At 38.6% G+C, this 23,798-nt stretch overlaps 1 protein-coding gene across 7 annotated transcripts in view; it reads left to right on the forward strand.

Annotated features, from left to right (window-relative positions):
- diaph2 (diaphanous-related formin 2) overlaps nucleotides 1–23,798 on the forward strand; it is a 441,980-nt gene that overhangs the window by 348,754 nt on the left and 69,428 nt on the right. For all 7 annotated transcript variants that reach the window (XM_048176558.1, XM_048176559.1, XM_048176560.1 and 4 more), the window contains one exon: nucleotides 22,819–22,983. In XM_048176558.1, coding sequence (XP_048032515.1) covers nucleotides 22,819–22,983 — 165 coding nt within the window. The remainder of the gene's footprint in view (nucleotides 1–22,818; nucleotides 22,984–23,798) is intronic.

Genomic DNA, 23,798 nt, shown 5'->3' on the forward strand with positions numbered 1-23,798 from the left:
CACGCTGTCTCCACCCACACTCTCATTCATCCAAACACTTAGATCTTTATGTGATAATGTGGAACAAAAGAAGCTCTTTTGTTCTGTATAAATGATTAATTTAATTGAGAGCGGTGCAGTCCTGGCGTCTCAGGTGGCTGTGCTGTTGGCCCGCGCTTGCATCATCGCGCTGGAGAGGCTGCTAGCTTTCAGCACATCGCCCCTGTGCTGCAGGAAGCAGATGCTGAACCTACATTCTCAAACTAGGCCCCCTCTGAAAGGGCAGAAGAGTCAAAATTAGGTATCTTCCCCTCAATCTTCCACCATCTGTTAGCTGTGACTCTTATAACTTGGCCATTCGCGTATTTGCGAGAGTGGGTCTGTCACACGGAGATGCAGGGAGAGCTGCCAGAAGGCAGCCCAAAAATGATAACCGTGAACAAGGCATTTTCCAATGTAGTGATTAAAATGATTGAGGACAGTGGCGATCTCATTCATCTCAGAGCAAGGTGATGGGGGACGGTAGGGTGTGTGTGTGTGTGGTGCTGGGCAGATCTAGAGAGGGCTGTGAAATGGGACTGGCATGTGGAGTGAGGAAGAGAGAAGCAGGAGAACGTTGGCCACAGGGGTGCTGCTCTTTTGACTGTTTGTGAAAAAGACAAGGAAAGTTTCAGGCTGTTTTTCCTGAGACACCATCTGACCTTCCTGAATGCTATGGAGACCCTGAGAAAGAAAGATATTTATTCTTTTGCTTCCTTTTCTTTGCTCTTCACAATTTCTTTATCCTCCTGCTGATGACTAATAATCCATTACCATCTAGTTTTTAATGCGAAATCTGGCCTTTAATCATTTTAATTGTGTCCTGAGCTCAAAGCCTTTCCTAGAATTACTTTTTTGTATTGTGACACAGGGGGTGGCTGAGGTAACTGGGTATGTTATCAATATCGACATCATCTACTCGTTGTTACATCACCGCTACCTTTCATCCCCATTTCAGCCGACAACCAGACGGTCCATCTCCACTTATTGTTGTAATGGAACCCACTTAGGTTTATTTTGAGTGTGAGAGCCACAGTTCTCACTGAAACCCTTGATGAGTTTTTTCTTCTCTGCTTGAAGCAGCACAGCAAGGGACACACTTAAATCAGTCTGTTTCTCCTATCTGTCCTCGTGTGCCCCTAAAATGTCTCTCAAGGTGGCCCCAAAAAGTATTTTGACACTTAGGCCACTCTTAAAAATGAATGTCATTGCATGAGAGATAAAAAAATAAAATAAAAAAAGTCAAGCCAAATGACATATATTTTAAAGAAAGCCAAGCAAACCTTTAAAGCAGTGTTTTACAAAAAAAAAAAAAAAAAAGCAACAGACATACTGCTTGAAATTCATTTTTAATTTTACAGTATCTTTCACAGCATTTCTGTGAATTTCCCCTCCCTGTTTAATTACACAGACCATCAGTGAGCTACTTTGAAAGTAAGAATATGTAGTGTAAATACAGAAGTAGGATGATAGTGCCAAATTCTGCCAAATTTTGGTGAGCAGATGGCAAATACCCTCTTAAGGCTGAGCATAGAGAGCATTTTAATAAGTGACACAGCGTTCCACAGATCCAACTGACTAATCTTTAATTCCAGCCATGCACTTAACCATCAGACAGATCATCCCTCTCTCCTCTAGTGTCTTCATACATTCATTCCTGCCCCTGTTACCCTGCCACTATGGCAATTAACCTACAGCTATGACCTGTTATATTTTAAGCCTGACCCTGTGTCTCATCTGCTTATTCTTTTTGTAACCCCACATACATCATTTACAGCCAAGCTGTTATCTATTAAATAGTGTATCTGTCTTTTAATGAGCTTCTCTATGTGTATGTGGTCATGTGATTGCATAATTGACAGTTGTAGGTAAGCAGGGAATTAAATATTTTAATAATACTGAATCAAATGCCTTGTTTAATTTTGTTCATGTTGCAAAAACTCAGATGCACTCTTTAGTATAATATAGACATTGAAGATTTATTAACATGTAGGATGAATCTCACAAAAACAGAAGAAACTAGAGAAATGTCTTAAAAAGTCCCCACCCTACATTTTTATTTTTTGATAATCCACTCAAATGTATGTCACAATTTGGAAGAAAAGATCTGTCACTACTTACAATTCATGGCAACTTGGAAAAAAAAAAAAAAAACGGAATGTGATATTTTATTTTAATTTAATTTAATTTTTTTTGTTTTATTTTATTTTATTTTTGCATTATAGTAATGCTAATTTGGGCGGAATATGTGTAATATGAAATATGAAAATATTAATGTCTTAATAATTATCCTTAAAGGGCTAGTTCACCCAAAAATGAAAATTCTGTCATTAATTACTCACCCTCATGTCATTCCACACTTGTAAGACCTTTGTTTGTGTTCAGAACACAACTTAAGATATTTTTGATGAAATCCGAGAGGTATTTGACTCGTCCATAGACAGCAATTTAACATTAAGGTTGACCCACTCCAGTCACATCGACTTTTTTTTTTATCAGTCTTTACTACCTTAAATTGTAGTAAACTACCTAGTTAAATTGCTGTCTATGGACGAGTCATATACCTCTCGGATTCCTTCAAAAATATCTTAATTTGTGTTCCGAAGATGAACGAAGGTCTTACGGGGGAGGAGCGACTTGAGGGTGAGTCATTAATGACACAATTTTTGGGTGAACTAACCCTTTAAAGTCTTTTTGTCAATTATTTATTAAGTTTTTCATTTTGGGATGCGATGTGACCTGGACATTTCTTTGTGAGATTGACCAGTTTATACTTTTGGCTTTTAATGGTTGGATGCACAGATTTCTTGTTGTGCTCTTAATGATAGAAAGGCAGATTGACTCCAGAGAGACAGTAATAACAGAAGACAGAGTACCCCAGCAGAGCCTCTAATGGCAACTTTGTGGAGGCCACAATGCTGTAGGAAATCGCTCCATCCGGTCTCATCTACCACTGAGTTGTAATTGCCACACATGCTGCTCTGTCAGAGCCTATTTGCCTCTCACACACTCCAAAGTGTGTTTTTTTTCCCCTTTTCTTTTCTTTTTTTTCTTCCTCTGTTGTTCATTTCTATGTCACTTTTTCAATTATAAATTACATTAGTCTGTTTCAGCCCTGTTTAGTTCATCTCATAGGGAGAAGGACTGACCTGCTCAGAGGTACTCCAGAATTCAGATCACCAGCTTGTCTCCATATAGCATCTAATAAGGGAGTTGCTTTGCGTGGCACAGCAATGTGTTGCTTGCATGAATTCTTAGCTCTAGCAGAAGCCGCATATGAGCATGTGTGTGTGATATCTGCACAATGGTAACAACGCTATCATTGTGTCTCTCTATCAGTCGTGCATATTTGCCAGGAATCCTTACTTATCAACCAGCTTGATTCTCTTTGATAACTTAATCCCTTCACAATATCTGCTTATCTTCCATCAGTAAAGAGTATCTAATGTGATGGACTCTTTCTCTTATCAGTGAGAATATTCAAATGCCTTTCCCTTCCCATGTTTGAGGATTTAACTTATGTTTGGCTTGTTAGCTTTTTTATTTTATGTTTATTTATTCATTTATTTACAAATGTCTGCTTATATGCCACTTGATTAACCGAAAACCTTAAATGAACAACACGGCAGAATTTTAATTTCTTATGAATTTTGCTGATATAATTCATTTGTACTCCTTTAGTTTAGAGTTAATAGATCTGCATTGCAAAATGAAAATTTGTGTTGCGTAAGTCAACATATAAGAAAATGACTCTGCTTCAGTATTCAGAGAATAAAGGGCCATGCGGCATCTGCCACGTACTTGCCACTCACAGCAGTTCAGGGAGATCACAGGAAGAAGCTTGTCAGTTCCGCGTTACAATTTGCACTAAAAGTATATCTCAGAGATTTGCTCTAACACCATATCTGTCTAGTGCCTAGCTTTTCATCGAGACAGAGGGGATGTTAGGAGATAAGATTTTCTCTTCCTCTAATTCCCTTATTCACTTTGACTATGTCTTAAAGTGGATTGTTAACTCTTTCTAACGCTTCAGAGTAAAAGAGAAAGTAGAGACGGTGAGCATTCTCGGAGGGACGCTTTCAACTGCTGCGGTGCCACAGGTTCAGCTACTGCTCTCCTGGGATTCCAACAACACTTTCATTTTCCAAATTTACTTCATGAAACATTGCAGCAATTATAACACGGGAGCTGCTTTGCGAGCTAACGATAAAAGACACAATGGTAAGCGTCGCAATTTGCATACGAATAAGGAATGCAAAGAACTAAAACAGCAGCAAAGTTCCTGGTCAGTATTATTTGATAAAGCTCCCAATCATTGTCGGTACTAATTCCAAATGATTGTTCCAAATATAGGCTTCATATTGGGGCGTGGGATCGTTTGAGTCCCCCACACCTCCCCTCCCCTTTTTTAAATTGGATTTTGAAAATTGAAGAGCAGACATAAAACAGCGGTTATGGCTAATCTCGCGTGGCAGCGTGAGGCCTGGCTCGGGATCCTCCTGGTGAGGATATATATGAGCTAATCAAGCAGGCCTCTGCACGTGTACACACATACCGGCTGATGAGGCATTATCAGTTCCTTGTGGGATTGTTTCTATTTGATGGTTCTCTGGTGTTCCAGCTCACCTCGCCCGGAAATCTAATTAAAGGTGAAAATGAATGTGTATTTATAGCATAATTTTGCTATTTAAACTAATATAAAAATTTTGTTGTTGTTGTTGTTGTTTCTTTGTTTGTTTGTTTTTTAACACATCAAAAACCTCTGACATCTAACATCTAACTGCATATAATGAATTATAATTAAATTATTTAATATATATTTAATTGTAATCATTTAATTGTTAACTGATATTCTTAAATAAGGTACAATGATGTCATTTTAAGAGTAGTACTGCCCCAGTGCAAGTTGTTTTACCCTTAATGGTACCACTATTGCACTTTTTTTCCTTTTTTTTTTTTTTTTTTTTTTACAGTATATCACCATGACATATAGACGGTTTCATTGGGCACATGCACGTTGCCACGATTACGCGCGTGACCCGAAGTTAACTTCCGGTCTGTGTTTGTTGAACGGGTCTGGTATTAACTTTGTTGCATTAAAGTTTGGCTAAGTAATTGTTCTTTTCTTCTACTGGTAACCCAGACTAATATTGGCTAGACATAGTTTTAACTTGCTAGCTAATGTAATTTACTTATTTATTTTGCTTGTTATTAATCTACTCTAGAGGGACTCTGTTGTTATTGATTCTTTGTGGAAGTCTAAGTTAAGTTTGGGCCACAAAACGTTTGTTTATGTTGTTGCAGTTGAAACCGTGTATAGTTGTATTGCAACACAGTCCAAACTGGTTTTGCCAAATTTTGATGTAATTCTTTTTCTTTTATTAATATGCTTTGATTATTGCTAATATTAATCAGTTAAGAGCTGATCTCAATTATTTTTGCAATACCAAGATAGATCTGAAATGCAAATATGTTCTGGTTTGTTTGTAGCATTTCACTTTTAGTGTGTACTTTTTTTTCTTTTTCTTTTTTTAAATCGATGCATTGAGATGTGAGCAGAATGTTTTGTGTAATTACTGTCAGCAGAGATACTTTTAAACTGCAGTATTGCTTAGGCTGATTTATTCATTGAAAGAAGCAGTTTTCTTTGTATGTTTACTAGTCACAACCAAGAGAATGCATATGATGTAGGCAATTAAGCACCTAATTACAATTAGCCAAAGAGCAAAGCTTTTCCTCAGTTCATATCTTCTCTTATTTTGCCATAATAAATGACACAGGCAGAATGAACGAGTACTTTGGCATTCACATGGATTTGCTGCAGTCTGCTGTAAGGAACTGAAGAAATAAACCCTTCTGGTTTGGGATTTTAGAACTCTAGATTGCTGTATAAACCACTTCTCCTTTCTAACATTATTTGACATTATATATAGACAGCATAAAAAAATGCAAATACCATTTATCTGTTCATTTTCCCTTACTCTCTATTCAAGATAGAAGACTAATTTCTGTTATGAATTAAATAAGCACCTATTTGGCCTTAGATACAGGTTTGTATCACATCTGATTATGAATGCTTCTTTTTGTATCGAAGATGCTAAACCTGTAAGTGATTCATTACTGGGATGCTTCTTTGCTAAAACATTAAAATGAATCCATTCAGCTCTTCAAGCGTCTGTGGAAGAGTTTACTCATAAATAAATGTTTTCACATTTTTTTTTTCCTCATCTTTCATTGAACATAGAGCATTCGTGTAATGAATGGAAGGCTCTCTAAGTAACCTCTCTCAGGTCAGACGGAAAGTAGATAATAAGAAGCAGAGGAAAGGTAATTAGGAAAGTAAGTGGGTTAATGCGCTTTGGCTCTGAATTGCAGCGGTTAATGTTAATGAGAGGAGCCGGAGAGACTCTAAGATCCCTCATTGCGCAAATGAATGTCACCAAGTGCACAAAATGGCCGCCTCTGAATGGAAATGGAGTTTGCTTATTTTCTTCCTACAGCTCATTTCTGTCGCCAGCACCTGCAGAAGGTGCAGGGCTCCATTTAGATTAATGCGGCTCCCATGCTGGTTGCATCTGGAGCGGCTCTTCCTGTGCAAACAACCCAGAGTAGCTCCAGTCTGCACGTCCAATCAATCTCACTTATTCCCAATGATCTCTGCGGACGAAACGTGTCGACTTTCATATCTCTTTGTGTCTCTTTTTTTAAAACCCTCAGTATTCACAGGGCGTGTAGACCTCTGCTAGTTATATAAATAAATGTGGTGAAAGTCTGGGTGTTTGTGGACTACTGCTATCATTTTCGATCCTTTGAAAATGCTTGAAGCGGCTCTCTGAGATGTGTGTTTGGAGAATAGATGTGAGTGTTCTTTTGTGCAGGTTGAAGACAGGACTTTTCAAATGTCTGTTTACTGGGCAGGCATCAGGCTTGTCGGCGTGCACCATGAAACTCCTTGCAGAGACTTGATGATATATTTATGGATTTTTCACTCTTTTCCCTGGCCTTAATCAAAGTGCAGGCATTGAACATGTCAAGGTTGTGTCAAACCTTTTCACCGCTGAGACACTGCCTTGTCAGATAGAGGTTTTCGCTGATCCATTGCACTCTGTATAAGCGTAATGAGAGATGATTAGTTAGCGCCAAGACGCCCATAGCTATTTTAGTTTTTATTTTAGGGAGAAAATGTCTAATGTATCTGATGCTACCTCTGTCAGTCGCTGGTGGAGAATACAGTTATGGTAAGTGGATAGATTTATCTGTTTGTGGGTGTTTTTCTTTGTTCAGTCGACAGAGGCTACAGTTAGGAGGGAAGCCACATTTAGCTATGGCATCGATTTCATAAAAGGTTGCACAGTGGGAAGTAGGTAGCCTGTCAACCTACCTTCTCGCCATGCACATCTCAAGATCCAAAGTAATTGAGCTTCCCTAGACGTTTAGTTATTGTAAAGGACACAGTAGTCAAGTGCGTCCAGCCAGTTACATATCCATCATCCAAAGCATTTTTACCACCGAAAAGATGTTTTTTTTTTTCTCTGTTTTGTATTAAAAAGGAGTTTCTATTTGTGTGTAAACTATGTGGCTTGTGAAAGGCTTGTTTTTTGATATTGAAAGCAGCTGTCAGACAGATGATGCCTGGGCGCAATCCACATTTCCATTTGTACTCGTGTCTCTCTGCAGCTCTCTGGCGTTGAGAAGGTACAGTGCTTTGAAATTAGATATCAGCCTCCACAGTGCCGGACTAGAAATGGGGGAGAAAAAAAATAAAGTGACAGTAAGATAGACGGATTGACAGGTTGATATAGTTAACTTGACAGATAGTTCTACATGAATATGCTGGTGGAACAATGTTTAAAGAGCTTTGAATAGGGGGAAGTGAAGAAGAGGATGGATGGATGGATGGATGGATGGATGGATGGATGGATGGATGGATGGATGGATGGATGGATGGATGGATGGATGTGCGAGAAGAACGGGCAGGTAGAGGCTAGAGGGAATTATGAGGAACTGGTTGTAAGACACTTTGATATTCACACGTTGGAGCACAAACACATAGCTTTGGGCGATTCATCAGCTGTCAGTGCCCAGCCGGCTTGTGTGCAGTTATCTAGGGCATAAAGGCCCTTGCTTTACCTCTTTCTTTCTCTTCACTTAATGTGCACAAAGCAAACAGGGAAAAAAAACAAAAAGACATGTTCCACCATGTTGCCACATCATCACAGTAGGTACTTTCCATTCATTGAAAATTGCATATTTGTAATGTATTAGAGCCACAAGTAAGTTTTGGAAAATCATTTTTAAAAGTCTATAAAAAAATCAGTCTTCATGTATTTTACTACACTTCAGTATGTGATTTTTATTAAGTGGTGGTCATTTTTTAGGATTCTTTACCTAACCTAAGTCTCTGAGAACCTCACACCTTGCACTTCTGGAGACTCCAGGAAAATGGTGGCTCTGGAGACTAAAGGGTTCCTGATGGTTTCACACCTAATTCTTCACCTTAATTCTTTTGCACTTATGTGTCTTCACTTTTCCACCTGTTTTTGTCTGACCCTGCTGACCTGATGAGCATTTCGCTGTCCGATGCCTTAACTTTGCAATTTCTAGTGTTGCATTAGTATTGCATCCTTCTCATGGGCATTTAATAATTTTTGACTTTTCAGTCTGAGTTAAATCATTTTTTGACTCATTTTATCTGTACAAGAAAACCTGCATACTAATTATGCATACCTTTACCAGGTACCTTATATACCTATACCAGCCTTTATACAACAATTATATATCACTTATAAATGATTCAATACAAAATGAATAGTAGTTATTAAGATTGATGTGGTTTGGAATTGGTAAAATGTGCTTGGAAAAAAAATATGATCAGAAAATCAACTTGCATAATAATTATGAACACACTATAAATATGGTACATAAAAATAGTAGAATAAAATGTACATTATTTAGTGCAACCTCCTGAAGCTGACTATCAGCGTTTTTCTAAAAGTTATGTGCCTCTTTTCATCTACCTTTTGTCTGAATGGTTTCAAGGACTTCAGAGTTCAAGGCCCTGTTCTGTATAGTTTCTGGAAAGTGCCAATTCACATTGTCAAGAAACTCTTGGACTTTTTCATGAGCAGCGCTTCAAGGTTTTTTGCATCTTTAGTTTAATAGAGACCCACAGCCTTGGAATATGAAAATGGCATTATATCCTTGCACGTCCTCAACTTTGTGTGAAGTCAGTTTTACTGTATTTCTGTCGCAACATCATTTGCATAGAAGCCATTGTAAAATGAGCAAAGGCCAGTGCCATGTGCAGTGCATGTGCTGTCACCAGTACTCATGCAATGTCTTCAGTTACATTCAAACTAAAAATGTTTTGGCCTTGAGAATCTGAGCTATTTGAGGATGCATTTCTTGTTAGGAGCTGAATAGAAAAGGACAACTGAAAGGACCACTTTCATCACTTCCATAACCATCCAGCATACAGCAGTACTCTAAAACATTTCACATAACTCTGTCCGTTGTAAAATGCCTTTGTGCTTGAGGGATATTCGCACTCTCTAAAGGTGTTTGTGTGAAAGAGCGTCATCTCTGTGACATGTTTCTGATCAGCCCCGGCTGGAGCAGACAGCTTTTTCACATCCCCTCTGTTATGTCACAAACAAACATTGTGTGGGCGCCAGTTTCCTGTCACTCATTAGACATTAATGATTCGCAAATCCACTTGCCTTCAGGATACGCGTCTCATTCTACTTGTCAGTTCAGCATCCCCGTAAAGCTCCCCAGCTTTTGCTGGAGAAACTGAGAGAGATCATTTTATCTCACACTTGATTGCCAGATAATTATCAGTTAATTATTCAGAGCCTTAAATTAATTTGCTAAAAATAGTGGCTGTGCCTTCTTGTCTCCACTGGAGACTGTTCCATTATTTCAGCACGCTCTCAGACATGACACGGGTCGGCAGTAGATGTATGATGGTGTACCGTAAATATGATTTTCATTTGTATCATGTCTGCACTTAATCTAATCAGAGAGAGCCAGCACACAAGAAAAATGTCCCTTTTATAGCCAGCAGGGTGCATGCAGCACTCGATACTTAAATTTGCTGATTATTACTCATTGGACCAGCTGTGAACATGAGCCTTTATAGATTGCAACATCCTTTATTCTCAACATGCTATGAATTCAATGCAACATCTGTTCACGTTCCATTTTGTTGTTGTCATCATGTTTTGCTCTTAAAGTTCACATGGAAAGATCAGTCTAGAGTGCAGGGTGACTGGTGACAAATAATATCAAGATCAAGATTTCATATGTATGCTACATTTTAATACATAAAATAATATGCATATGCCACTAATTGGAATAACCAATGTGCATTTGCAGACAATCATAATGGCCAACTATCAGCCCCGTTTATTGGTCTGACTGATATATCATGACTGTATAGTTAAAGGTCCAGTAGATTTCTTTCTTTCTTTTTTTCCCCCCTCTGGACACTTCATTAAGCTTGAGTTCCTATGAACAAAGAAATGTGTTAGTGGTCTTTTAATGGAATTCATTGGCTTAAGGAATCGAAATGTTCCTTCAGCTCTTCAGCACTGGTGTGACCTGCTGTTAGGCCGAAGACTTGGAGAATGATAAGGATATTGAATGGAGCTGTTGCCTGTCACAGCACCCTGCTGCTTCAACAGGAAGAGACTGATCAATACTCTCTCTCTCTCTCTCTCTCTCTCTCTCTCTCTCTCTCTCATCTTCTCTGGGTGTGTGCACATGTAACAATCTCACAGAAGCTGGCAAACATCCTAAGGATGAGTTGCTCAGCCTATCCAAATAGTTGTTCATTTGAAAGTGTCGAAATTGATTTCTTTGGAATAAATAAATAGACTCTCATTAGAGTAATAACGACCACAAGATAAGGAATAAAATGAAATAACATAGAAAACAAAAAGGAGAAAGGTTCGCTTTGCAGCAAAAGTGCTCACCATCGATCCAATTTGTACAGAGCTAAAAGCATTTAAGTGCTGAGACCAGCTATTTTTACAGAAGTTTTATATGTCCAAAAAAAGAGAGGGAGAACCTCCAATTCTATTGACATTTAAAACACTTAGTCGTCTGGAGGCGTACTTCAAAGTCAGCTCTGCAGGGACTCCATCAGAACAATCTTACTAGTCTTGATTACAGGCATGCTCAGGAAATATATTAACCACCCTCCTGAGAACCACTCTCACGCTCATTTGAACCACCATCACTGATGGAAAGGTAAAACCTTATTAGACTGTTGCTTTTAACCAGATAGGCAAGCTTGTGTCACCATTAAAATGCTTAAACCCACACATCCTCCTCCTTCTTCTCCCCCCTTCTGTTTGAGTAATTTCTCACATTATTACTCTCTTTTACAGAACATACACCATGGGTATCATTCGGTCTGGCTTTGCTCAGAACTTTTCCCTTGATTAGCAATTGTTTTTGATGTCCTTGTATAGTGGAAATGTGATATCTGGTGTAAAATTCTGTGTATCAGGTTTAAATTCCTGGTGGTAATGTCTGTACATCTAACACTATTGTCAAAGCATTTATAGAGAAGGGGTTGACCAAAGTTGTGCATTTGATTGATATTACTTCCAGAAAATGGAGCTCACCAGTGAAAATTTGTGATCAGATAGGAATGAGATCTGTGAGGATGGTGCTCATAGGAAGTTTGAAAGTTGATTTTCCTTCTTAACTCCTCCAGTTTGTAAATTGTTTACTCTCTGGTGGCTCTACACAATTTTATTTCCCTAAGTTGCTTGTGTCTCCAAGAGGTTGTTCAGATGGTGATTAAGAAGGGAAGTTGTTGACATTTAAGGGGCTGCAAGAGCTTGATTTTCAGACAGTTGGAAAAAGAGAGCTTTATCAGATATGTGTAAAGACAGATTATTATGAAGATATCAATCATACATATATGTAATACAAAATGTAAGGAATATCTCCTGATGATCTTGCTCCTTTTTGGAGGCTCTTATATCCTTGCTCCTTAAAAAAACGTTGCAGTGAAGAATATTACACTGTGTGTTACCTTCAAATATGTTTGTTTCTAAGTTCAATATGACTGTTTTAACATATTGTAAGTCTTGTACCATACCAGAGACTGTTTCATGTTTTTGCTGAATGTTCCAGGTTAGTACCATTGTTTACGGTCACAGTTTAGATTAGGGTCTAATTCTCACTATTAACTACAACTTTTGCCTCAATAAACTTCTAATTACTGCTTATTAATGGTTAGTAACGTAGTTGTTCAGTTTGGGAATTGGGTATGCAGAATAAGGCATTAATATATGCTTTATAAGTACTAATAAACAGCCCTAGTAAAATAAATGATAATAAGTAACTAGTTAATAGTGAGAATTGGACCCTAAACTAAAGTGTTATCTTGTTTGCTTTCTTGGAAAGAAAACTTGAAAATCTGGGTTTTGGTTTTAACAAGACACTTTTTATTTATGGATGCAAGTATTCAGAAACATACAGAGAACAGTGTACTATGGTAAATTTTATAGTTGGACAAGCTAAATTAGCCATTAGGAAGACCTGTAGAATGGCTGCTGAGGGGCAAAACAAATGTACTTAACATTTTTACACATTTTTACCACTTTGGTTGAATCTAGAATCAGAGTGTAATATGAATTCTATGAATTTCTATATAAATTCTATTGAATTTGAGTTCAAATGAATAGTGCTTTATTGTCACTTTGTGAAGATGGGACTATATTGTTGGAGCACATTGTAGTATTGCATGTGTAGAGTATATTCTATTTTAGTGTTTTAGTATATGTTTAAATAAAGAGTTTTAAAGTCTCTCTCTCTCTCTCTCTCTCTCTCTCTCTCTCAGAACAACTCTCAGAACAGCCTGCTGTATGCCAATGTGGTTTTCAATTAAAATGAAGAAGCCTGCAATTGTTCTCATTTCAGCAGCTGTATGATAGCAATCTCTGAAACCAATTGTGTAATTCATGTAATCACAGAACAGTTTGTTAGGAGTGATAAACTTAATTACTAGCAGTTGAAGGTGCGCTCAGAGAAACACTGAGAGAAGGCACCTATAGCATAACCAACATCTCGTCTGAGGTATTCTATCAGGTGCATTGTGGACGCGGCTATATGAAAGATTTATGCCAAACAATCTGCACAATAGCACCTATTACATATCTGAATGTATTAGTTGTGACTTTAAAGGACACAGAAGGAAGGGTCGTTTGGAAGTAATCAGTTGCATCTCTTTGTGAAAGACCTTTTCAAATGGCTGTTAGTCACTTTAGACATTCGAATAACTATAAGCAACTTTGCAACTATATGTCAGTTGACTCTCATTAGAGTATTAGTAGACTCTTTGCTTAGGTGTTAGGTTTTGGGTTAGTAAAATAAGTTGACATGTAGTTGCAAAGTTACTTATAGTCAGTAGAATGTCTGTTGGAGGACTGTCAAAATGTGTTAGCAGTGTTAGCAGACATTAAAGGCGCTCTAAGCGATTTGATGCGTTTTTAGGCCCTTTTTTTTGTCACATACCGCAAACATCTCCTCACTATGCACTAGCTGTCCCCTGAACACACTGTAAAAAAACACGGTCTCTGTAGTCGCCACAAGCTCCGAAAACTGCAATAAAAACAAACTGGTGCAGCCTGGACCACTTAACATAATAAACATGCTCCAGCCAATAACCGACAAGCAGCGTCAATACGCAAGCTACTTACATTTTAAATGCGCGTTCATGACTGTTTCAGGAAGCATTTAGGGGAGGGCCAGGAGGAGTAGGAGGGAGGGTCTAGCTAGCCTCTGTTTTGTTTGACAACACTTCGAACGTCAACAGGAAGTTACTCCGCTCAGAATCGCTTAGAGTGCCTTTAAGCAGACCGTCTACTAATACTCTAATAAGAGTTCGTTGATGTAGTTGCAAAGTTACTTATAGTTAGTAGAATGTCTAAAGTGGACCATCAAAATAAAGTGTTGACAAATTTTACGACACAACTGGGCAATATTTGATGCAAAATTTACATTTGCAACAGCAATTTCAACAGTTACACATGAATTTTAATGCTATAGTAAGTTATTTAATGCTGTAGTAAATTTTAATGCTATAGTAAGCTGTAGTAATGTTACCTTTGCAGTAAGGTAACATTCCAATAAACCCTCTGTTTAAGTGCTGTTACTTTTCAGAGCAATGTTCAATATTAAATGTTCATCCTATTACTAAAATAACTCTTTTTATTTGCTCATCCTTGAATAGCTTATGTGGAAGACTTATAATAATATGACAGGGCACTGGTTAAAAAAAAAAAAAAAAACAGTGCATGTGAACCCATTGGAGAATGTGTTAGACACAGCACATCTGTTGGTGTCAAGATCAGGTCAGCAGAGCCAACAGCATTGATATGAAATATGACCTTCACGGAGACAAGTTACATGTACATGTATAATGTTCTGGAACACTCTGCTTTATTCAGGATACCCTCCAGATTAAAATACCCCAGCTCCTAAAAACTTCACACTTCCTCTGATGGCTTTTCTGTGTGAGTGTAGCTAATCAACATATAGCCTTAAGCTTTCTATATGTGCCGACGTGCTGTTAGTTCACTTGTAGACACAGGATGCTGAAATCTTTTTTTCCATTCTTCCCCTCGTTTTCTCAGTTTTTCCACTGTAGCATGTACCTTATACTCACTATTTGCTCTGTCCTGCAGCTTGGATGATTGTTTGGACAGCTCTCCACAAGCACCACTTCACATTCAGCTGGATACTGGCGCGAAAGGCATCGGATACCCATCTCCCAGATCCATAAATATTTAATTTGCAGAGATGCAGAATAAATTGACAGTGAAATTGACTCTGAATCCTGCTTTTAATTTTTCAAATGAAGAGGAAGAGAGGGCCTCTCTGCACTGATATGACAGGGAGCGTAATGTGACAAGAGGTCCCGACCTCACTGGCGAGGAAAGGGGAGGAAGGAATTCACTTATCCGCCGCCTCACCGTTACCATCGACACATCACATCCCGATTATTGCCAAGGGCCGAGGCTTTAATTACTAGCCTGTGTGTGGAGGTGAAATTAGACCCCCCCAGCACTGTAGGTTAATGTGGGAGTGTAGAACACACAGCCTGCAGGAGGAGACTTGCGCTGAGGCAACACATCTGATCTGCATGCGGTATTCACTCTCAGCTGTCAGCTCCACTCACTGATAAGAGAATTGAGAGAGTCTGAGTGCCAATGAAGGTGTGGATGTTAAAATACCTCATTTCCATTTGTTTCGTGTTAGTGTGTGTGTGTGCCTGTTGATGTATCTCTGTGGGTCTGTGTAGGTGTGTACAACCATGCAGAATACATTCACATTCATTTTGGTTTTGAAAGAAGACTGACAATTGCATTCTAGAACTAGCTGTGTGAACTATGTCTGGGGTTCTAAGATCAAGGTGGCTGCAGTGGAATCTGCAGAATATTGATAGACATATTGAATATTGATATACTTTACAGAATGTATTTTTACTGTCTATTTTCTATTTTTTTCTTTTTTTAGGTTAATTAAAAAAATTAAATGTTTTGCATAAAAAAGTTAAAATTTTATTTATATATATATATATATATATAATATTATATATGTATAATGTAATATATATATATATATATATATATATATATATAGATATATATAATATTATATATGTATAATGTAATATTATACATTTAAAAATAATAAAAAAGTATTTAATTTTAGAATTAATTTTAACATTTTAGATTTTTAATATCATAATGAAACTTCTATCATCATTTATGCTATGTGATATGGGGGTGAGAGTTTTAATTTTTAGGACTATTTCATACAAAATATGTACTTTATATTTTAGGAAGGGGCATCTTAAAGTGCCCCAATTATGCTATTTTAAAGATTACTAATTCTGTTTTAGAGGTCTTGCAGCTATTTTGGATTATCCTCACACGAGGGCACCACAAATGTAGCTATTTATGGTCTTAAATATTAATATTAATATTTTGTATTAAAATTAATATTGAGTCAGATGATTCCTTCCAGTATTTCGGGGCACCAGTCAAGGAATCTCACCATGACAATAAAAAACAATCATAGAAGATTGTTGACTGAATTAGAATTTTATAAATTGGAGAAAGTTTGTCTTCTGACCAATCTGAAGGATTTAGTGAGATTCGGGCGAGCTTTTAGAGCCTCTGATTATCAACACAAGAATGACACAGTTTGTAATAAAAATGAATTTATTAACAAAAATATATACAAGAGTAAAATATCACACTCACTAAATGCTACTAAGGAAAATGACTAAACTACTAAGAAAATTGAATCAATAATCAAACAGAAACTACAAACTACTACACAAATGAACATTAACAAAATGTATGCCAAGTAGATGAGCAACTGATTGGACAAAGCAATGAATGGGTAATTAGCAGTCTATGGGGGAGTCAGTTGTGGTCTTTCTGGATGCTGGTATGAAATAGTAAATAAGCATTTACTATGAATACAGATAAAGTGTCTGATGTAACAGTCTCAACACAAATAGCAATTTCATATAGCAAAACCTAATGCCAAGGCCTTTGGGAAAAGGTTTGGTTTGCTTATATTTACGTTTCACGAACGAAACGTCTTCCACTGGTATCCTTCCGTTTGCAGTGGGAGAGACTGGATTGCTTTCCAACTGTTGCAGAGCTGCACTGAGTGCTGGGGTCTTTGTGTAATCCTGAGAACTTTAGGTCAGATGGTGGTCGATCCACAGGATCTTCTGTAGGTTGGAGGTACTTGAATTATGCAGGTCAGGAGCCAAAGTCCTCTGCAGAAGCAGTTGGGCTGCTTGAAGTTCCGTACGGTGAAAGGTTTACCTTGATCGTTCTCTTGTTCTTCCCTTGTCAGGTCAGTAACTCAGAACAAGGGTTTGTTCACTTGGGAAAGCTTTTATTCCTTCCCGTTGGGGAGGGGATTACTAATCCCCACCTTTCCTGATGTGGTGATGTGATTAGGTCGTAGCATTTCCGCCCATCACGCCCACCTTTCATACTGTGGAACTTGTTGATTGTCCCAAAATACACAGTTAAATAAAGCAATGTCTTTATGACCTTGGAAATGCTTTTTTTTTTTTTTTTTCAAACCTTTCTCAAAGTCCTTGTGGCAGTGTTCTGAACTCATAAAGTCCAAACTTGATGTGAATTGGTTGAGGTATCACATTTCTGTCTCAGTGGGTGCAATTGCATTGGTTTTTTCTCCAGGTGCGGTTTTCACTGTGCGTGCACAGCTTCCTGGATGAGTTAAAAGACGTATGGGACATGTTCCTTACAGTATTCCTGTCCATTTTTGGTGGTTTCAAGTCAATATGTATAGAAATTATCTTTCTTTTGCAGCATTTATGTGCTCTTGCTGTGCTCTAACCAGAACGGGTTTGGTAGCTCTAAGAGTCCATGGCCATTCACACCTTGGACTCGGGCATGGAGGGCTGAGGTGAACAAAGGCAATTCGTGATGAGATTAGCCTGTGATCAATGGGCCGTTGATGTCATCTTTCCTGCCCTCCACTTTTGGCAGTCCTGATTACAATAGTCATTTAGTTATCGTTGAAGGCCCTATCGCATTCTTTTGTCTTAAGGATGTCTGTTGTGAAGCTCTGGTGCCATCATATCTGCTGTTCACTACAGTCTCCTACAGTAGATTTACATGCATTAAAGGTAAAAAAAAAATATAAATTTTCTCATAATATACATTGCACATGACCTGAAAATGTTTTGTTGGAAGATTTGCTCTCTAAAAAACCCCTCCTTTCCGAGAGCCTACTCTGCTCTGATTGGTCAGATGGCCCAGTATGTTGCTTTTTTCTGCATGCAAAGTGGATTTGCAGCACTAAAAACAGTGTCTTCTCGACATGTCAACAAAACAAACCAAAATCTTCCAGGCCTCAGCTACAGCTACAGTGTTTGAAGGTGGGTCAGTGGGTCAAGTCCATAGGCTGGTGTTATGCAAATTGTTATGTAGGTATGTAACAGACAGTGAAACTGGAATTGCAGACGACTCGTTTCAGCAGTTCAGAATCAGTTCTTTCTTTTAGAAGATAACTTTATTTGTCGTGCACTTTGATATTTAAAACTTGACGCTTTACATTCAACAGCAGCTATATTACACACTGCATGAAAGGTTATATCCGAAAAAGCATAATGGGGCTCTTTAATAGTAGATTACCATGTTTGGGTATCCTTTTTATCCAAAAGTTTGAAATCCATTTTCCTATGTAATATTGTGTTTGTCAGATAAATCTAAAAGCATGCCCAACACAACTCATAATGCTTCTTAACATAACCATGAAGGGAATGCGACTTTAGCTTAGACAAGCAGTCGTCTGTCTGCACTGTAGTGCAAAGACCTGTTTTTCATTTCAGTTTCAGAAAGAATAATCAATGTGCCTCCCTAGCTTGTGTACAATTCAGAACGGATGAATCAGCAGAAATGTGCCCCATTCTTTTACTTCCCACTCAAATATTCCACAGCCACACAAAATTAGTCATCAAAATCTCAACGCTCATCAGCTTCATTACTGCTGGAGCAATTACCTACTTTTCCCCTTTTAAAAAATTTGTTTCAGCCATGGATGTTCTCATTACTGTTCAAATCACAGCTTGCTAGGCTCAAATTTTTGTCAATAATAGACCATTAATCAGTAGCATGCTCTCCAAATTTTCCAGAGGTATCCTAACGGGGTCTGAACGAAGTTTTTGATTAAGTTCAGTCGCTTGATTGCTTGTTACAGCTGCACAATACAGCATAATTGCACATGAAGAAGGCGGTAGAGATACTATCTAACGGTTGTGGCTGTGTTGGCAGCTTTTAAAAGAAGACAGGACTGCGATGTTAGTGTGCCTGAAAGGTGTGTGGCGGAAAGCCTGTCTGTGGCTCTCTGTTGATCCCCATCCAAGGTGTTGTGTTAATTACTTTGGATACTGTCCAGAAACCCTCAAAGAATTTAGAGAACTGTGACGTTCAATTTTGTACAATTCAAATTATTTTCATGGTTTACAGTGAACCCAGCGTTTTTTCTTCTTCTTCTCCAATATTTTCATGCTACAGATAAAACTCTTCTTTGGGTTCATGAGGTATGGGCTTCTATTATTTTTATTCATGTTTGCCTGAAGGGAAGTGTCATTATTTGGCACGCGGATTGTTTTGTGGTGATGAATTTTAATGAGGAGGCCCTTTATTTTTTTACTGCGTAATCTACTGAACACCTTGTCTTTCAGTCAGGGAGGCACTGTTCATTGTCATTGTCACGAATGATGCAAGTACACAGTAAGTGCCAGTCGATGATTTAAAGGGATAGTTCACCCAAAAATGAAAATTCCCTCATTATTTATTCATAGTCATATTGTTCCAAATTTAGGTCTCTCCCTCACATAAGCCTATTATATATACAGTTTATTTTATCTAAACACAAAAGAAAATATTGTTTACGTTTTTGTCCGTGCAAAGTAACCAGTCAAAATCAAAGTAACCCAATGTGGTTTTGACCCCATAATCTTTCCAAATATCCTTTCTGTTCCAAAGAATAAAGATTGGAGACGACATGAGGGTGAGTAAATGATGAGTGAATTTTCATTTTGGATGAACTATCCCTTTAGGATATAGAGAACAGCGCTTTCCACTTTCAATGGGTCGATACTTCTGGCAGAGACCCTCTCTTGCACTGCAGGCCCTCTCTCTCTCTGTCAGTGCTATTTCACAACACCAACAATTGCCATATCACCATTGGAAATATATTTCTCCCCATGGCAAACACACACAAAAAGAGATGCTTTTCTACCCTATTCTGCCTGGCCGAGTGCTCTAAAGCCATGAATACGGTCCCTATTGGCGGCCTGGCGAGAGTGCGGCCACCATCAGCTCCAAACTGAGCTGGGATGTATGTAGTTCGGCTGTGGGGTTGAGGGGGAAAGTCAATCCACACTAAAAGCTTAGTTGCTATCTGCCTTCTAGCACAGAGCCAGGAGGCACATAGGAAAGCATTAAATAAACATTAATGGAAGTGGGTTAGTGGAGATTTATTAAGGAGGCTTTTTGGCCTTGCCTAAGGGAGCCATGCACCATTTTATTCACTCATACAAGCACACAGGTAAACAAACAAGGTAATTTATGGCAGGCTTCACAGGTGGCAGTGTTTGGAATTCACTTTCTGGACATTTTTTAGGGTAAGACAATTGTTTTTCGCAACGTCTCAAGGACTTTTAATCATTTATCATGTGCTGAATGGATGATGTGCAGAATTCTTTTCTGTGGGCTTATTTGTTGGAATTTTCATAAGTAGTTGTGTAAAGTAATGAGGGTAAAGGGAGTTTTTTCTACGCTATTTTTCTAACACTGTCTTGTGTCTTGTAAAGTGAAATATGGTATGTTGCTGGGGAAACTTGCGTTTATTCTCTCCTTTGAGGACAGCTGGAGAGAGAGACAGAGATAGAACCAACAGACGGCGGTTGCTTTGGAGGAGGTAGTGCATAATGTTTTATCCAGGAACTTCTCTCCACCCCAGCATGTGAAGCAGAGGTGACACGGGTGACAAAGAAGCGTGAAGAGTGTACTTTGAAAGTTCTTACAGAGGTAACGGAAAAGAGAGAGAGATTGAGGCAAAGAAAAAGCGAGAGAAAGAGTTGAAGGAATTGCTTTTGGAGGAGAAGCCAGGACTGATATTGGACCATACATGTCAGCCCTTGTCAATGTGACAAATCTTTGATGTGGAAATAATAGCCGGTGAGGGTTCGGCCCAGTCCAGTGGAACTACGTAGGACTGTGATGAGCTGTTGTCAAGCACACACATATCCTCGATCACTTTCTCTCAGGCACAGGCAGTATTTTAGGCGTTGTATTCAATCGAGACCATACCTCAAAGCTCTGTTTCTTTGATTTCACTGTATCTGCATTGCCTGTCTTAAGCAGAGCTTGTTCAAATACAAGATATTAAAGTATGTGGGGTTGCACAACTTGTTGAGGATTTTTGCTTCATTTTTCAGCTTAAAAGAAACAGGAAGTAATTTTGCACTTGTCAAAAGAGCTCATAAAATTCTGCCCCAAGGACAAAGTAGTACACACATCCAGATACCATTGCAGGTATTCAGAGTCAGACTCAAACACAGTTTCCATGCAGGCTTTTAGAACTCCTGTGGTGGATGACTGACATTGTGAGAGTAGTGCGTTTGTGTGAGCAATTGGCCAGCACTGAGTACACATTAACACTTATATTTTTCTCTTTCTCTATATTATTGTACTGTCTACACCACATACTGTACATAGACAAGTTATTAAGACTTTTTTACTGTTAGAGGGATAGACTGGAATGATAAAATGGGTTAATAAGGTGAGAGAATAATAATTATCCCAGCAATCAATGTAATCTACATTTTGTGTTTTTATTTTTCTATGACGCACCTCAATATGGCATTTTTCATTTTACGGTTACATTTTCGATTTTCTGTGAAAGTTTTGTTAACATTTTATATGGATTTTTTTGTTTACTGTACATGACAAAACCTCCATAATTTTGTTATCTTCGAGCTGAAATGTCATTTTTGCTTTTTCATCTAGTATGATCAAATGGAATAATGATCATTTTCAAGCCTGTTTCTTGAACACTCTGCCCATCTGCTATTAGTTGGACAAACAGATAATCCATCCCCAAACCCAGTGTTTCTGTTTCGGCATGGTTGTCATACTCAAAACAAACAAAACAATATTTTGACAGCTTCCAAGAGACACAGTGTTTACACTTTTATGGGGAAAATCAAGCTGCAATTGGCATAGTTGATTCTACATATTAAAATGGGATAAGAGAAAGAATTATAATGCTGAAAAAATGACACGTCAGCTTTAATGATCAGAAGAAACCTTTGCAAAATTCCTCTCAATTCCATTTCTCATCAGTAAACATTTAATATATGTTTATAGAGTAAGTTTGATGGTTCCATTCAACTTGTTTCAAAGAGATGTTTTCAGGACAGCATTCGCATCCTATAATGGCAGTTAAACAATCTGACTCGCATCTGAGAAGTTGATATGAATAGCTTGAATAAAATGCCAGGCGTGGATTTGATATATCCTCTCTGTTCCTTCAAAAGGGCAAACTCGGCCGATCCGTGCCACTTTGAATCCAGGAAACACAATCACCTGGAAATGAAGGCTGAGTACGTGCAGCTAAATCACAGTCTACGTATGGCGTGCGGCTTTATTAGCATGCGGCATAAAGCCTGCGAGGCTCTATTGACGCGCACTACCTGTTTGTTTGCATATGTGTGTGCGGTTTGCGAGGCCAGGGACGGTCCACGTGCACCTCGTGAGCTGTGAGATTGCACATCCCTGACAGGAGCTGTCAATAGCCGTTCAGTGAGAAAACCTGCCTTTATCTGCTCTTTAAATTACAGAGTGCATCTCTCATGGGAGTTCGGCATGCACTGACCCCGCTCTTGTTGGGAGAAGCAATGTCTGCAATCAGCTATTCATTCCAGCATCTGTGTTAGACCCCCAGACTATGAAACTCTCCTCTATCACTCCTGCGCCTAATAGCTCAGCGCCCAATGACTCAAAACTTAGAGGGAGAGGTTATTGAATGCCTGTGTTTGTCTCGCTTGACCTCTGCAGAGAAACGGTGGCTTTGCTCAATTTTCCGCAGGTGACCTCTTCTGTTGAAGGATTGTGGAAAGGATTTGGAGGGCAGCAAGTTGCTTTGTTTGTCGATGTTTATCCATCACTGTACAACACCCTGCTTGTCCTTCCTTAACCGTATCTTTCTCACGGCTTCTCCAAGCATTCGCGAGAGCAGTACGAGAAGCTCTCCACCATGCACAAGAATATGCAGAAGCTCTACGAAAGCCTGGGGAGCTACTTCGCCTTCGACCCCCACACCATCAGCATCGAGGACTTCTTCGGAGACCTGGCTAACTTCCGCAACCTCTTCATGGTGAGTACAGTCGCACTTTTACCTGTTCCGCCTCAGTAGAGTGCTTCTATCTTCTGCTCTTTGCACTCCTCAAGGTTGAAGAGATTTTATGTTTTTTTTTTTTCTTTTTTTTTTTTTTCTCTCTTTCCTCTATTTCCTTCTCTAATGTGTATAAATCTGGCTTTCCGGAAGAGTCTTTGAGAGCAGGTGCAGATAATATTCTAATTAATACTTCCGATGCCTTCTCCACAGCTAGATGGCACAGGTCAGGGTTGCTGGATAGCAGTATGATTAAGTTTAGGATTGCTTTGACAGCTTCTGTCACTTGGAATGTGAGAGCACAATTCTCTCTCTAACTTCTTCACTTTATTGTCCTCATATAGCACGCCACTCAAATCTAAAGCTGCTGGCCTTGTCTTAAGTGCATGTGGTGATTTAGCTTATTTTATCATATTTGATAAAGACATTTTCCTCACAGGGGTGAAGAAATGGAAGGACGGGCTTATTGGGCAGATTAAAACATACATAAACTGTGCTGAGAATGGAATGTATAATGTATTACCAAACGTGTGGTTCCAGTGCAGATAAAAGAGTCTCAGAAGCTTCTTATCCTTTCAGAGTTTCGTTAGCTTCTGTATTTGGTGGATATCAAGTCAACGCCTCCTCCCTGTCACAAAAAAGCCCTACCTGGGATTTAGGCAGGTAGGACTAGGTTATTGCTGATAGGATGGGATTTATCCAGCCTGAGTTTGAAACCAGGGGAGGTGTTTGAAATACATCTCACTGTACAAAGAAGATATGAGATTTCCAGCTAATTGATTTTTTTTTTTTTTTAG

The sequence above is a fragment of the Megalobrama amblycephala genome, linkage group LG23, assembly GCF_018812025.1.
Source record: "Megalobrama amblycephala isolate DHTTF-2021 linkage group LG23, ASM1881202v1, whole genome shotgun sequence".
Taxonomy (NCBI): domain Eukaryota; kingdom Metazoa; phylum Chordata; class Actinopteri; order Cypriniformes; family Xenocyprididae; genus Megalobrama; species Megalobrama amblycephala.